The following is a 17,404-nucleotide window of genomic DNA, read 5'->3' as shown; positions in this document are numbered from 1 at the left end:
GGAAGATTTAGACTCCACAGAGTCAGCAGTGGTGCCTGAAGCTGTTCTAAGCTTAGAAGTTACCATCTACATTCATTTCATCTAAATGAACACATTTTATTAAATAAATATATTTGAAGTATTAGTCTGATTTTTATTCATGTATTTTATTGCAGAATGACTTTTACAAAGATGCTGACATTAATACAAAAAATGAAACAGGATTTTGGTCCTCAGCTGTGTACTTGATTTGTTATATTCTGAGATGGAGAACATGCACTCTGTGAATCCTAAAAAACTTGGTTTTTAGATTATTCAGATCGCTTGGAAACATCCTGGATGGTGGAAAGAATTTAAAAGATAATGTAGGTAAGAGGGAACACCCCACAGGATTTCTAGCGGCAATCAGTTATCACCATCGCCCCATGGCAAACTCTGCTACAGAACCTGTCCCTTCCCTTATTTTATTTGCTCTATTTCTTTTGACCACACTAAATCAACTTGCTAATCCAAGAATTTTTTTTTTTTTTTTTTTTACCTAAATGGTTCTAATAACTATTTCAGGAGAGGTGTAATCTATTTATCAATAATTTTGAGAATAAATGTTGGAAAACTCAGCCTCTAAAATCTAAAATGGCAAAGTGCAGGTTAGTCGTCCAGTGAAGCCTTCAGGAATCTAGATGTGCTTATCTCATTTTGCCTGTGATGCTGAGAAAAGCTCTGGGCTCTGAGCAGGTGTTCAGTAAGTACTTGTAGCTGGATAGAGAGACCTGCTGCATTTTAGAGGATGCTTACAACACAGAGGCTACTTCGTAGTCAGAATATGGAACAGAATAATTCAAGAATGGAATATAAAATATGATGTATGGGGAAAAGAGATTTCAATCCGTATTGCTTTCATAAAAAATAAGGAGAGGTTTATCAAGACAGGGCTGTATGTCAAGTGAAAAAGCAGAGAGGAAAAATTCACATTTTTCTCCCCAACTTGACCACAAGCTGCTGAATGAAGAGATGTTATTATTTATTCCCTGGGATAGAGTAAAGCTTCATAATTTATTTATCAAATGTATGAATGGATATTGTGAGAAGTTTTTACTCCAAAGGATATTCAAACTTAAGGCCAAACAAGCAATACTTTGAGACTTTAGAGTTATAATTTTGAATCCAGTCAACCCCATCTTAGAGTTCCCTGCCACTTACCAATGAGTGGGAATGGGGCCTCTTTCTTGCCAGAACTGACCCACAACTGGTAATCACTCTTAGAGCCCTTGGAGACAAAAAAAAAAAAAAAAAAAAAAAGTCACAACAATTCTTTCACAGTAGGTACTTGAAAGAGGGCACATTTCTATGTTTTCGAAAAGAAAAAGAATTGGGACCAGGGTAAATGCTGTAAGTCCATGGAGTTGGCCACAGTTTCTGAGTTAGCAGTCGTTGTTTCAGCAACCCATCCCTCTCCCAGCACCCAGTAGACTACTCCAGATTCTTGCTTTGTCCCTTCTGATAGGCCGCGGATCTATGGAACAACAATGCAATCAGTCTTTCACTTTATCTGTGGACCGTGGATATGAAATCATATTTAGGTTCCTTCACTAAGAAAGAAAAGTCTAATCTCTTCTTGACGGTCCTGCTGTCTCTGGACTCCTTGGACAACCTTAGGTTTTGTCTTCATTTGTCTCTGCCCAGACAAGTGTGCTGCTCAGAGAGACACACAGCCTGCCGTGACTATGTCTGAGCAAAGGAAACCTTGAAAAACATCTCAAGTTCAGCTGCCTTGAGCAGGCAGACAAATACCCAAAGACCTTGAGGAGATGGGCAGAGTGAAGTCAGTCCACTGGCTTTGGTTTGGACAAGCTCCATTCTGGAGCAAGAAGGATAAAGGATGCGAAGCTGGAGATCAGGCCAGATGCAGAGAACTATTATCCCAGCAGTTACTGCCCAGCAATACTAGAAAGCACCCTTGAAGCAACCACATCTCAATCATACACACTCTGCTGAATTATTTTACAGTCCTCCAGAAAAAGGTAATGGAGTTGTTGGTGATAGTTCATATGCCTGCCCTTGACTCCTGGTAAGATATCATGGCCTTGCCTGTATGAAGGAGGGTCCCAGCTATGGAGGCTATCACAAGCACATGTATGTGTATGCACGTACACACATACACACACACTTGCATACTCTCTCAGCTAAATTTGCTCAAAATTGTATTTCAAATAGGAAATAAGATCTAACAAAAATCTTTTCTTTTAAGGTAGGGGCTGGGAACACTATGTTGGAATCCCATAGAAGAGTCAGGGCCAAGTGACGCTGATTTTTTAGTAAAGTAGAAATTCTTTCTTGTCTGGTGAAACTGATGACTTCAAGCAAAGGAAAATTACAAACGTGAAATAAAATGAACTGTATCACTGATCAATCTACTCTACACCTAAAGCTACTCACTCTTTCCAAGATTTAAGTTTTCCTTTTCACGGCATGTATATCATATAGGTGCAGAGGTATCTGATTTACTGAGTGAATATAAATTCAATTTTATTTTAAATGTATTATTAAATTTCTCTAGTAAAGAAATCATTGATTCCCTAAGCCAAATTCTGGCTTTTCAGGGGCTTTATTATATCACTCATGGAGTCTCTAAGAGTTGGAATTGATTCAAAGGGAATGAGTTTGGTTTTTGGTTTGGTATTATATCAGTAGGTCAGGCTGAGTTTAATTACAAGTCTTACAATCACGTCACGCCACAATAGCAAGGCATTTTCATATTTCTACATTATTTAAGGAGCCATGATATCCAAGTCCTTTCTACAGTTTCTATCCACCTGAATGTCACTCTCTTTAATAATAGTTCTCAATTGTGTGGTGTTCATATAGCAGGAGAGTCTTACAATTACTCTTTCCTTTTCCCCAACCTCACCCTCATCCTCAAACATGCCCACCTCTTCCATGAGAAAAATTTCATTAACTTAGGTCAGCCCCATCAAAATATAAAGAAGCAGACACTAAAAGCAAAACAAGGACGAGAGTGGTGGACACACAAATGCTCCTAAATTCATAGTCTCGTTCAGAACTTGTCTCCCTCGTTAGCAACTCATTAGAGGCATCAGTCATCTCATCCTCAGGACCTGCAGTCAGGGGCTATGCCTTCTAGTCTTGGGTTCTTCACATCAAAATTTACTACAAAACACGTCCTGTAGGATCCATCATACTGAGTTTGAGTTCTAGAGTGACAATTAGGATAAATGAGGTACGGGAGGGGAAGAACCAGGAAAGGAGGTTCAGAAAGAACAGTAAAACAGAACAGGTAAGGTGGAGGTTACAGCTATCTCACTAAAAATCTTCTAAAAATTTTGTTGTATACGTATGTAATGGAGCCCTCGTGGCTCAGTGGGTAAGAGCTCAGCGGCTAACCAAAACGTCCGCAGTTCAAATTCATCAGCTGCTGCTTGGAAACTCTATGGGACAGTTCTACTCTTTCCTATACACTAGCTGTGAGTCGGAATTGACTTGATGGCAAGGGGTTTTTGGTCTTTTATATATACAATATATACAGTAAAAATACATGCTGTTATTAACACTCTAAAACTATAGTTCAATTTAATTATTCTATGACTTCAAGGTCACATGGAATTTAAAATTGGAGTATAGGAACAGCACCTGTGTAGAAAGTAATATCAGAGTTTCGAGGCTTTCAATTTCTAAATTCTGGAGGACAAAATATGCCTTAGGTATCTATAACAATCAGCTGCCTTATGAAAGGAGTTGTATTTCATACACACACACACGCAACTCTCAAAAATCCAAGTTTATTCTTAACTAAAAATTGTTTGCAGGTAACTTACAGTTATTCCGAGCATTGGTAGTGACTTGTCGATAATGTCATTGGTTGTATCTGAATTTGTTACTGTTAAACTTATAGGCTGAAAAATGAAATAAAAACTACATTTGTAAGTAAAGAATTTTAAAACAGCTCTGTAAATAATGATTGCAAATTGTTATCCATATTCTAAATGCAAAGCTTGATTTCAGACACTGACAAAGTAAAGCACATGTAGAGCATAGATCCTTAAGTATAATTTTATTTTTCATTCCTTTAGATATGAAGGAAACCCCGGTGGCAGAGTGGTTAAGAGCAATGGCTGCTAACCAAAAAGCTCGGCAGTTCAGATCCGCCAGGTGTTACGTGGAACCCTATGGGGCAGATCTACTCTGTCCTATAGGGTCACTATGAGTTAGAATTGACTCGAACGCAGTGGGATTTGGTTTTTTGTTTTAAATATGAAGGCAGCAGAAAGCATTTCAGTAAAACACCTATTTCTTCTAAAATAAAGGATGTGTGGCACACGAACATAATGGCTTAAAAAAGGGAAAGATTGAGAATTCAGAGAGGGCACATGGCCTGGTCCTCAGCCCCTCAACAATATTTCCATATGGAAGGGACGATTTCAAATGGAGAGATTTGGACCCTTTCTCTCTCTTCCTGAGTTCTGTTTTTACACTCTGGCTTTATTGATTTGCACTTCACCCCATTTTCTAAGTCATGCACAGTGGCTACTGACGTTTTTATTGTTGAATACCATTGAAAATACAATAGAATTAAAAAAATAAAATAAAACCAATGGTTTGAAACAAGACTGAAAATTTTAGAAATCTAAGTTCTGTTCCAACTCTGCCAGTGAACGGGGTATCTGTAATAGCTCTCAACTACACCTCACATCGAGATATTGATCCATAAGAACACGGGACAATTTGCAGAAAACAACCTGAAAGGGACTCTGAGGATTCTGGGATGATATCTGTTCAACTATTTGAATTCTAAGAGACATTATTTAAAAATAGGATTATGCCATGTAACCAAGATATGCACATAGGTTTTACAGTATTAGCACATAAATCCACACTGAGGGCTATGTCTTCCTGTAAACAGGGCTTAAAGAGGACAGATAAGCAGGCTAAGTGGACACTCATAGGCATTGACACAAAAATGATATTAAAGACAAAGCTAAAGGAAATCCTTTCATAATTCATCATTTCTCCTTTTGTTTTTTTCTTATGAGCCAATTTCTTGATATGACAGATGGCCCTGAAAGTTGTTTGTTAATTCAATTTTCAAAAACAAAACCATCAGAAATGCACTGATGCAGCCCCAAGGATTCTGAAAAAGTGTCTCACAGCCCAGAAGTAGAGCTCAGGGACCCAGAATCAGGGGCATTAGGGCTTCCTATTGCTAAAAGTTTACCATGATGTTTATCATTCTAAATGGAGAAAATACTGAAGTTATCGAGGATTCCCCCTTACTTGGATCCACAATCAATGCCCATAGAAGCAGCACTCAAGAAATCAAATGATATATTGCATTGGGCAAATCTGTTGCAAAAGACCTCTTTAAAGTGTGAAAAAGCAAAGATACCACTTTAAAGACTAAGGTGTGCCTGATTCAGGCTATGGGATTTTCAGTTGCCTGACATGCATACAAAAGTTGGACAATGAATAAGGAATACCAAAGAACTGATGCCTTTGAATTATGCTGTTGGTGAAGAAGGCTGAATACACCATGGATTGCCAGAAGAATAAACAAATGTGTCTTGGAAGAAGTACAACCAGAATGATCCTTAGAAGCAAGGATGGTGAGACTTCGTCTCATGTACTGTGGACATGTTATCAGGAGGGACCAGTCCCTGGAGAAGGACATCATGTTTGGTAAAGGAGAAGTTCAGTGAAAAAGAAGATCCCAACAAGATAGACTGACACAATGGCTGCAACAATGGGCTCAAACATAATGATTGTGAGGATGGCCCAGCACCGGGCAGTGTTTCTTTCTGTTGTACATGGGGTCGCTGTGACTGGGAACCAACTTAATGTCACCCAGTAACAGCAACCATTGCTAAAGTGCCTAGAAGGGTTCACGCATGAGGGTTTAGCTTGGTATTTCATTAGAAGTAAAGGTTCTGCTGTTTCTTAAAATATCTGAAAACCCTTCCATCTAATTGAAAGGAATTCTCCCATGAAATCTTTTTGAAAGTAGAAAACTTCTTTTGAAATGCTGTTTTTTTTTTTTTTAATTTATTTCGTTTGTGAGATAATGGTTTTTCTTAGCATAAGGAACACACCTGTTGAAAACAGGACCTGTATATTTTTTCCTGCTGCTGCTCTTTGTAAATGAATCAGATACACTCTAACAAATACATCTTTGTAAAAAAATAATAATTTTTTAAAAAACCTTTTGCATGATTTAATCAAAAAAATGCAAATATGGCTATTTTGTTCTGTGAGCTAAAGTCTTACCTGACCTATGAAGAACCAGGAAAATTTGACCAAGTCTAAAGGACTGAGATAAACTCTCAAATGACCCAGATATTCAAATCATGAGACAAAGAGCAGCTATTAGAACTAGGCTTAATGTTGTTGCTGTTGTTGTTAGGTGCCGTTGAGTCGGTTCCAACTCATTGCAACCGTATGCACAACAGAACGAAACACTGCCCAGTCCTGCGCCATCCTTACAATCATTGTTATGCTTGAGCTCACTGTTGCAGCCTCTGTGTCAATCCACTTCATTGACCTTTTCTTTTCCACTGACCCTGTACTCTGCCAAGCATGATGTCCTTCTCCAGGGACTGATCCCTCCTGACAATATGTCCAAAGTATGTAAGATGCAGTCTCGCCAGCCTTGCCTCTAAGGAACATTCTGGCCGCACTTCTTCCAAGACAGATTTGTTCGTTCTTTTGGCAGTCCATGGTATATTCAATATTCTTCGCCAACACCACAATTCAAAGGCGTCAACTCTTCTTCAGTCTTCCTTATTCATTGTCCAGCTTTCACATGCATATGATGTGATTGAAAATACCATGGCACGAGTCAGGCGCACCTTAGTCTTTAGGGTTACGTCTTTGTTCTTCAACACTTTGAAGTGGTCCTTTGCAGCAGATTTGCCCAATGCAATGCATCTTTTGATTTCTTCACTGCTGCTTCCATGGCTGTTGATTGTGGATCCAAGTGAAATGAAATCCTTGGCAACTTCAATCTCTTCTCCGTTTATCATGATGTTGTTCTTTGGTCCAGCTGGGAGGACATTTGTTTTCTTCATGTTGAGGTGTAACCCATACTGAAGGCTGTGGTCTTTGATACTCATTAGTAAGTGCTTCAAGCCCTCCTCACTTTCAGCAAGAAAGGTTGTGTCATCTGCATAATGCAGGCTGTTAATGAGTCTTCCTCCAATCCTGATGCCCCGTTCTTCTTCATATAGTCCAGCTTCTCGGATTATTTGTTCAGCATATAGATTAAATAGGTATGGTGAAAGAATACAACCCTGACGCACACCTTTCCTGACTTTAAAACAATCAGTATCCCCTTGTTCTGTCTGAACAACTGCCTCATGATTTATGTAAAGGTTCTTCATGAGCATAATTAAGTGTTGTGGAATTCCCATTCTTTGCAATATTATCCATAGTTTGTTATGATCCACACAGTCAAATGCCTTTGCATAGTCAATGAAACACAGGCAAACATCCTTCTGGTATTCTCTACTTTCAGCCAGGATCCATCTGACATTAGCAATGATATTCCTGGCTGCACGTCCTCTTCTGAAACCAGCCTGAATTTCTGGCAGTTCCCTATCGATACACTGCTACAGCCGGTTTTGAGTGATCTTTAGCTAAATTTTGCTTGCATGTGATATTAATGATATTGTTCTATAATTTCCACATTTAGTTGGATCACCTTTCTTGGGAATAGGCATAAATATGGATCTCCTCCAGTCAGTTGGCCAGGAATCTGTCTTCCATATGTCTTGGCATAGACGAGTGAGCACCTCCAGCGCTGCATCTGTTTGTTGAAACATCTCAGTTGATGTTCCATCAATTCCTGGAGCCTTGTTTTTCGCCAATGCCTTCAGAGCAGCTTGGACTTCTTCCTTCAGTACCTTCCGTTCCTGATCATATGCCACCTCTTGAAATGGTTGAATATTGACTCATTCTTTTTGGTAGAATGACCCTGTGTATTCCTTCCATCTTCTTTTGATGCTTCCTGCGTCGTTTAATATTTTCCCCATGGAATCCTTCACTATTTCAATTTGAGGCTTGAATTTTTTCTTCAGTTCTTTCACCTTGAGAAACCGTGAGTGTGTTCTTCCCTTTTGGATTTCCATCTCCAGCTCTTTGCACATGTCAGTATAATACTTTATCGTCTCGAGAGGCCCTTTGAAATTTCCTGTTCAGTTCTTTTAGTTCATCAAATCTTCCTTTTGCTTTAGCTGCTTGACGCTCAAGAGCAAGTTTCAGGGTCTCCTCTGACATCCATCTTGATCTTTTCCTGTCTTTTCAGTGACCTCTTGTTTTCTTCATGGATGGATGTCCTTGATGTCATTCCACAACTCATCTGGTCTTCGGTCACTAGTGCTCAATGCATCAAATCTATTCTTGAGATGGTTTCTAAATTCAGGTGGGATATACTCAAGGTCATATTTTGGCTCTCGTGGACTTGCTCTGATTTTCTTCAGTTTCAGCTTGAACTTGCATATGCGCAATGGATGGTCTGTTGCACAGTCAGCTCCTGGCCTTGTTCTGACTGATGATATTGACCTTTTCCATCACCTCTTTCCACAGATTCTCAATGATACAAAGGAAAATACGTTCATATCAAATAAAAATATACGCAATCTGAGCATAGAAACAGAAAACATTTTAAAATGAAAAATTTACCTGAAACATACATGAAAGAAAGAATTTATTGAATGTGCTAAACAGCATAATATAGATGACAAATGAAAGAGTCAGTGAATTCGAAAATAGATCCATAATAATGATTCCAACTGAGGAAGAAAAAAGAATAAAAGTAAGTAACTAAAAGAGTGTGAGGGACCTGTGGACAATATCAAAAGGTGTAATATAGTTTTATCAGAAGGAGAGAAGAGAGAAAATGGGGAAGAAAAAATGTTTCAGGTAATGATGGCTAAAATTTTTCCAAACTTGATGGAAGACATAAATTTACAGTTTGGAGTAGTGCAGTAACCTCAAACAGAATAAATTAAAAGAAAACCATGCTTTGGCACATAATAGTTAATGGATGAAAACTAAAAATGTAGAGAAAATCTTGAAAGCAGCCAAAGAAAAATGATAAGTCACATACAGAGGATCAATGATTTGTCTGATCGTGAACTACTCACCAGAAAGCATGGAGACCAAAATACAGTGGGATAGCTTTAAAGAGCTATAAGAAAAAAACAGCCTTTCAAACAAAATTCTGTATGGGGGAAAACACCTTCATGAGTGAAAGGGAAATAAAGACATTTTCAGATAAAAGAAAATTTGTTGGCATCAGCTGTGTAGTATAGAAAAATGCTAAGGAAACTCTCATAAGAATGAAAGTCAGAGGAAAACTCTGATCTCTGACGAACGTAGAAAATGAATGTAGCACACTGCAGATATTATTTTTAAGTTTTTCTTTTTAATTCCAATGTGATTTTCCATGAAAATTCTGAACAGAACCAATTGAAAACAAAGCAGGCAGAGACCAGCATTTGCTTCGCTACAGGAGAACTCTCGAGTCTCCTCTCCTTCGTGCAGTGGCGTCAGGCACTTGGGAATAGGTCAGGGCATCCACATGCCTTTTGCTGCTGAACAGGAATAACTGTTTTGAACTACCTCCTTTTCTCACCTACAAATTCTGTGTTGTGGGATGTACAGCTGCTGTAAAGTATGACAGGCCACAATGTCACAAAAATATTCAGAACATGACGTATCCATCTTATTCATCAGTGTGAGCATCTTGCCTACTGCACTGTAATCGCAGAAATCAAATGATACACAGTAACTGGGGCTAAATGCTTTTCCTCCATTTGCATAAACAAAAGAGGTACAAACATACTGATCCCTTAGAAAGTCGCACATCCCTGTTCAATTCGATCCCTGACAATCCTCAGAATGAAGAATATTTCAAAACTATTCTGCCTTTGACATAACGAAATGCAATATCTGACCTTAGAAAGGGAAATGGCTCTAAAGGATCATGCACACGCTACATCTATGTCTCACCTGACAAGAGTGAATCTGTATGGCAGTAAAGTGACAGAGTATTCTTACTCTTAGGAAATATATAAATATTTAAGAATAAAGGGCCATTTCCAAATAAAATGTTAAAAAAAAAAAAAAAAAACCTGCAGAAACAACCAAAACCAATCTGTATGTATGTAACAATTGGAAAGACAGTGCTCAAATCTGATAGGAAATACCTGCTTGTGGAAATCACTTCGTTAACACAAGTCACTCTGGTTGCTATTAGACAAATCCAGAGAAACATGAAGGACGTTTAACATGCAAAATTCTTTCAAAGCTAAACAGTGGAAGTAACATGGATTCCTCTTGCTTCATATTGCCTAGCACTTGTTTGCCTTTTACAAAGACATATGCTTTTCCACATGGTACTGTCTCCATGCCTTCTCTCTCTCTCCTTCTGCCTAAGTCAGAGACAAGGAATTTAATTTAGGGGCTTAAAGACACTTACACAGGCACAGTTCTCGATGTCCTCAGTAAAGATTTTCAGGGGAATGCTCTTCGGGTGGTCTTTCTCTTTGGCTAGATCGATGTACCTAGACGAATTCATTAAAAGCCAAAAGAGTATTAATTTAGCCAATAGCTTATTTGAAAATCAACCTATGTTGCTAATATTTTCAATATACTGTATGCCATTTTAAAAGCAGGTGGGTAGACTCAGCAAGATCAAAGGATGGATTAGAAGAAAACATACAAAACTATTTCAGGAAAATAAGACGTGGCCTAGAAAATAAAGGGGTCCCTGTCATGTGAGATTTGAGCAGCAGATTAGGTCCTAAAAGCTTTCCTGTCTGCATTGGGGGGCCCAGCACCTTCCTAGGTTCAAGGGTAGGCAGCAACAGTTGGTTTGTGAATTTTTCACTACAGTAACCTGTATTCATGGAGATTTAATATATGTTTTGGGAGTAAAGTTAACACCAACGTCTAAGTTGGAGAGAAGGGAAACAGGAGACTGGTAACCAGAACTGCCTCCAAAACAAGTGAAACATGCATGTGAATAAGAGCACATTATTTATAGTAGTCCCAGTGCCTCAAGATAAATGAAACATGCATGTAAATAAGAGCACATTATTTATAGTAGTCCCAGTGCCTCAAGATAAGTGAAACATGCATGTGAATAAGAGCACATTATTTATAGTAGTCCCAGTGCCTCAAGATAAGTGAAACATGCATGTAAATAAGAGCACATTATTTATAGTAGTCCCAGTGCCTCAAGATAAGTGAAACATGCATGTAAATAAGAGCACATTATTTATAGTAGTCCCAGTGCCTCAAGATAAGTGAAACATGCATGTAAATAAGAGCACATTATTTATAGTAGTCCCAGTGCCTCAAGATAAATGAAACATGCATGTAAATAAGAGCACATTATTTATAGTAGTCCCAGTGCCTCAAGATAAGTGAAACATGCATGTGAATAAGAGCACATTATTTATAGTAGTCCCAGTGCCTCAAGATAAGTGAAACATGCATGTAAATAAGAGCACATTATTTATAGTAGTCCCAGTGCCTCAAGATAAGTGAAACATGCATGTAAATAAGAGCACATTATTTATAGTAGTAGCCAATGTAAATCTAAATAAATTACTTGAGGACAGTACAACAATTTCTGCTAAGGAGGGAGGAATAATTGGGGACACTTCTTTTGCAGAGACCTGAATCTTTTAATATCTTTTATCACGGATTATATCTTTTATCACAAATACCTTCGAAGGGAAGAGCGCCATTGTTCCTTTTGTTCTGAAGAACTGCATGAATAAAAAAGGAAAAAAAATTAAACCATATGCGACACTTATACTAACATCGTAATGACTGCTATTCCTGATAAAATATCAGCAGCCAGTTGCTACTGTTGTGGATGCCCATGTAAGTGGTGCCCTTCACACACCTGGACCTTGAGTGACCCTGCGCTTTTACTGGCAACGTTACAGCGATAGGAAGTAGATCTGACAGTGGGACAGAAGGTGGTTTGAAATCTAAACACTGGATTGCAACCATAGACGCAAGTTATCTGGACATTTAACAGCCGTGACCGTCACTTGTCACCATTGGAAAGGAAGTTAATTATACCTCAGGGCGTTCTTACAACTTAATACCTACCTACCTGTTGTCCTTGAGTGGATTCTGATTGATAAAGACGATGTAAAGTGCTATTCAAATATAAAACCAAAAAATCAAACCCATTGCCATCGAGTCGATTCCGACTCATAACGACCCTACAGAACAGAGTACAACTGCTCCACAGGGTTTCCAAGAAGACGCTGATGGATTTGAACTGTCGACATTTTGGTTAACAGCGATAGCACACTATAGCTCTTAACCACTGCCCCCAGAGCCTTGCTAAAATATAAAGTAGGGAACTATTCAGATGAAATCATACTTAAGATATTTGGCATTTGGATGGAACTACCTTGGCCTAGAAACAAGAATATCTCTTTAAAGAAAAAAAAAAAAAACTCAATATTTAATTTATTTATACAGGTAGCAGGATTGTAAAATGTTAAATTATTTCCTAGAAAACTTACCCTTAATTAGAAGGATCCTCTTATCAATATCAATTTGACTGCTAAATTACTAATGATTGATATTTTCCCTGCTAAAGTTACTACAGCATCAAATATTCAGACTCAAAGTGTTTTAAACTTCATTTGTACGTAGATTTCTCATTTACCAGATTTTATTTGTGGTAAAAGACCCATAACATTTACCGTAAATGGCATTTAGTACCTTCACAATGTCATACAGACATCACCACTATCTAGTTCCAGAATATTTTCCTCGCCTCAAAAGAAAACCCCCAACCAATTAAGCAGTCACTTCCCATTCCCCCCTTTACCTAGGCCCTGGCAATCATGAATCTGATTTCTGTCTCTATTTTGGATATTTCACATAAATGGAATCAAAATATATGGTCCTTTCTGTCTGGCTCTTTTCACTTAGCATCATCTTTTAAGGTTCATCCATGTTGTAGCATGGATCAGTACTTCATTCTTTTTTATGGCCTACTAATATCTGGTGTATGGTTATTTCACATTTGTTTATCCATTTATCAGTTGATGGAGATCAGGGTTGTTTCCAAATTTTGGCTATTGTGAACAGTGCTGCTATGCACATTTGTGTGCATTTTTTTTTTTAATATGTTTTCAATTCTTCTGAGTATATACCCAGGAGTGGTTGGGCAATGACTAAGCGTTCTGCTTCTAAATGAAAGGTTGGTGGTTCAAACCCACCCAGTGGCCCCATGGGAAAAAGACATAGCAATCTACTCCCGTAAAGATTACAGCCTAGAAAACTCTATGAGTCGAAATCAACTTGACAGCACCTAACAACAACATGGTAATTCTTTGTTTAACTTCTCGAAGAGCTACCTCATTTTTCCACAGCAGCTGCACGCTTCTACATTCCCACCAGCAATAGCTCTTGCCTCTCCCCAAGTCACCATTTCAGGATCTACTTCATCAGGACAAGGGGTCTTCCACTTGGCCTCCTAACCTGCATACGCACATGTACACAGCCTCTAATTACTCACACCCATTTGTAGAAGAGTAATAACAGCAAGCACCAGGGCCAGGCACTGTTTTAAATGCCTTATACATATTCACATAGCTTTAGAACCAATAACACTGTATCAACCTATGTAAATTTATTCTGTTCCCTCATCAAAGACTTCATGAATTCCCAATTTAAACTGCTTCCCTTCATCTGTAACATGAAGGAGGTGTTGGATAACAGCAACTGATAATCTTTAAAGAAATCTATTATGGAAGAGAAGACGTGCAGAGGATAATAGGAACACATGTTTCTTCCTAATAAGCTCTGAAAATTTTTACGTCAACAGCTGCATTTTACAGTTTAATAGATGAACAATTCGGAAACATTTTAGTTGACTTAAAGATGATGTGTGTGACTGTGAAGGAGTGAGGTGAGGAGAAGTCAGGAAGAAGAGTGTTGAGTGCACTTGATGAACACTCACGCTCTGTGTAAAACAAGTACGGGGCTTGGGGTGCCGCTGTTCAGAAGAGTGGATAGATGTAAGTGTTGCCTGGTCACTGTGAACGCCGGACTATTGATATTTCCAATCCTAGAAATGTATCTTAGAAAATTAATCTGCACTTTGTGGATCATACCTATATTTTTCATTGTCACCTTCTTGGACACTCAATCAGGTAATCACAGTGATTTAAGCAACCGAGTAATTGATAATACGATCGATTTTATTTGTATGATTAATGACTATTTCTTTAAGGAATTAATTTGGGAGCATAAAAGCAATTTTTCCAATTTAATTGGACTACTTAATGATACTTTCTTAAGAAAGGTCTATTCCAGTACAGATAGTCCCCAACTCACAACGTATTCAGGTAACGACCAACTTCACTTAACTGTCCATTTTTTTGTACATGTTATTGTTAGTGATATGCTGTAGGGCGTAATTTGCTGATGTTATCATTCTCAGATGTTCACTTGCAGATGTTCCATTTTATGATTTACTGTTCTATGAGTCAGAATTGACTCGACGGCACTGGGTATTTTTTTTTTTTTTCAAAACACTGCCAGATTTATAAAGATACTGATAGTAAAAGGCAATGCTCATGAAAACTTAAAAAAAAAAAAAAATGAGGTATTTGACTTATGCCAGAACCGACTTAGGATGCAGTCATCTGAACAGAACCCTGAATACTCACTCCTCAAAGTTGCTCTTAGAGCTTTTTTATAACCACTTGGTCAAAACCAAAGGGAGTAGCTCTGATAGTTCCCGTTGTTTACTATCAATTTGCACATATTTGAGTAAAAAACTCTGGGAAAATAGAAGGCATGTAAGTGTCTTGATGGGAGGTAAACGGTGAGTCATTGTTTTAAAACACACTCAGATTAAAATGTTTTCTTTTTAAAAAATAGAGGAAAAAATGTAATTATATTTTTCTCTCCATTCCAGAAAAGCTGACTATGCCCTTCACATAGCTAACCCACACAAATACAGGGCCAAGCTGTGCTTCTTACCTAAAGGTGGCTGTGAAGTTCACGGTGGGCCAGCCCAAAACAAGGGACCTCTTGGCATTGGTGTCATCACAGTCTGTCATCCACATGGTGTTCAGTGGTATTTTATCTTTAATTTTGAAGGTCTTTCTATACCTAGGAAGATAACCCAACAGAAACTCTGTTCGTTTGTTTCTTAAATGCCAAGGCAGAGCTTTGCTCATGGTAAGATATCAGTTTTCATGGTGCCAGAGCAAAGCATGCCTTCCTCATCTCTATTATCCTTGGTGCACAGCACAGTCAATGGTCAGATGGGGCTTTCCTAAGTGCTGATGGAAGCCTGGCTGAGGAGGGCCCTGAAAATACTTCATTGAAGGAAGCAAGTAACCACAGACTGACTGGTTTATTGTTCTCAGTGCTGACTATTGACTTGGAACCAAAACTTCTAATTTTCTTTTCTTTTCTTTCCTTTTTTTACTGTTTTAAGTGAAAGTTTACAAATCAAGTCAGTCTCTCATATAAAAATTTATATACACCTTGATATGTACTCCTAGTTGCTCTCCCCCTAACGAGATAGTACATTCCTCTCCACCTTGTATTCCCCATGTCCATTCAGCCAGCTTCTGTGAACTTCTAATTTTCAAATTGTTGTTGTTGTTAGTTGCCACGACTCATTTCTAACTCATGGCTACTAAATGTGTGCAGAGCAGGACTGTTCCATAGGGCTTTCAAGGCTGTGATCTTTTGGATGCAGTCAGACAGAACTGTCTCCTGAGGGGCCTCTGGGTGGATTCAAACTGGCAACCTTTTGGCTAGCTGTCAAGGGCTTTACCGTTTATGTCACCAAAATTATTACTTTCTTAGGGAAACATTCATTCTTTCATTATTTATGACTTGCTTACTTCAAAAAGTATTTGAGAGGTTGAACAAAGATAAAAAGTACATGATTTATGATTCATAAAAATATTCATAAAATACTTTTTTAAGAGAGGAAAACATAATTGATTTAAAATGTGCTCTCAACTTTAGTTTTTGTAGCCCTTAAAGCATAAGTTATTTCAAATTTCCTCTCTTGAGGCATTGTTCATATGATTTTTCCTTAGATTCTGGCTAAAATTGAGAAACTATAGCCTAAAGACCGAACCAAATTAAAAAAAAATAAAATTCAAATCAGAAGCCAAGAGGTCTTATATATATGTGATGAACACACTTCCGTTTAACTCTGGAGAGTCAGAAGATGACTGATTTTGTCAGCAATGAAATTGCTTTCTAACAATTTCTGCTTAATCCCCCTTATAACTCTGACATAAAACCACTATGTCCCCTAACTTAATTTGCAAATTTAACGGTCAGGTGGGCCTGAGATTTAAATAGTTACAGCCCTCTGAAGAATGCCTAGGGGACCTGGGCACATCGCTCTGGGACTCCTGACTATTTAGAACTACTTGTGGGGACACTCAAGCTAAAATAAGATCAAAGACACCTCATGTGGAAACATCCCTATGACTCCACTGAGTCAAGGACAGGTTAGAGCTAAAACTCTTCAATGGGATTTATAAAATGAAAAGAATCGTGCAGGAGGTACACCTGAAGGATAATCTAGATTCACAGCTTAGAGCAACTGAATATAAGTATAATGGAAAAGCACCTTGTAATACAAGGTGGCTTCTCTGTACATTTTATGTCAATAGTTCTTACCCTATTCCTGTATCTTTGAAGATTTTTTAGAAAACATTCAATTATCATATAAAATCATTTTTCTGGATAGCAACTCTGAAGGTATTATAAAGCTAAAATGCATGGCCATTTGGAAGGCCAAGCACATATCTGCTTGCTTTCACAGATTTTGTATTTTTGAGCACAGGCATCTATGTGTAAAGAGGAAACACTGGTGGCGTAGTGGTTAAGAGCTACGGCTACTAACCAAAAGGTTGGCAGTTGGAATCTACAAGGTGCTCTTTGGAAACTCTATGGGGCAGTTCTACTCTTTCCTATAGGGTCGCTATGAGTCAGAATCGACTCGACAGCAATGGGTCTTAAATGTGTAAAGATACCCAAGACACTATGTTGCAACGTCCAAATATATTGACCTGCAAAGAAGCCATTTCTAGAATTCTCTCCTTAGTTCGATAAAGTTTCAAAATTATCTACTCCACAGTGGAAACCAAACCAGGAAGCCATCTAAGAACCCAGAACACAGTTTCAACTCTACTCTAACATTTATTGAGCACTTATCATATCCCAAGCACTAAACATTTTATGAATATTATGCCACTTAATCCTGAAACAACTACATCAGATAGTCTCTATTACTGCGGTTTTGGATGAAGAAACTCACAGAGAGGTTAAGTAACTTGCCAAAACAGCAGTGCCGGAATTTGAACTCAGGCAGTCTAAGTCCTGAGATTAT

At 38.2% G+C, this 17,404-nt stretch overlaps 1 protein-coding gene across 1 annotated transcript in view; it reads right to left on the bottom strand.

Annotated features, from left to right (window-relative positions):
• Positions 1-17,404, bottom strand: part of LOC111749206 (rho GTPase-activating protein 20-like) — a 98,435-nt gene that overhangs the window by 73,933 nt on the left and 7,098 nt on the right. The window contains exons 3-7 of the mRNA XM_064286265.1: positions 15,019-15,150; positions 11,724-11,765; positions 10,469-10,553; positions 3,813-3,890; positions 1,180-1,246 (exon numbers count right to left, since the gene is read on the bottom strand). Of these exons, the coding sequence (XP_064142335.1) occupies positions 1,180-1,246; positions 3,813-3,890; positions 10,469-10,553; positions 11,724-11,765; positions 15,019-15,150 (404 nt within the window). The remainder of the gene's footprint in view (positions 1-1,179; positions 1,247-3,812; positions 3,891-10,468; positions 10,554-11,723; positions 11,766-15,018; positions 15,151-17,404) is intronic.

The sequence above is a fragment of the Loxodonta africana genome, chromosome 5, assembly GCF_030014295.1.
Source record: "Loxodonta africana isolate mLoxAfr1 chromosome 5, mLoxAfr1.hap2, whole genome shotgun sequence".
Classification (NCBI taxonomy): domain Eukaryota; kingdom Metazoa; phylum Chordata; class Mammalia; order Proboscidea; family Elephantidae; genus Loxodonta; species Loxodonta africana.
This window is presented reverse-complemented; position numbering and strand designations above follow the sequence as displayed.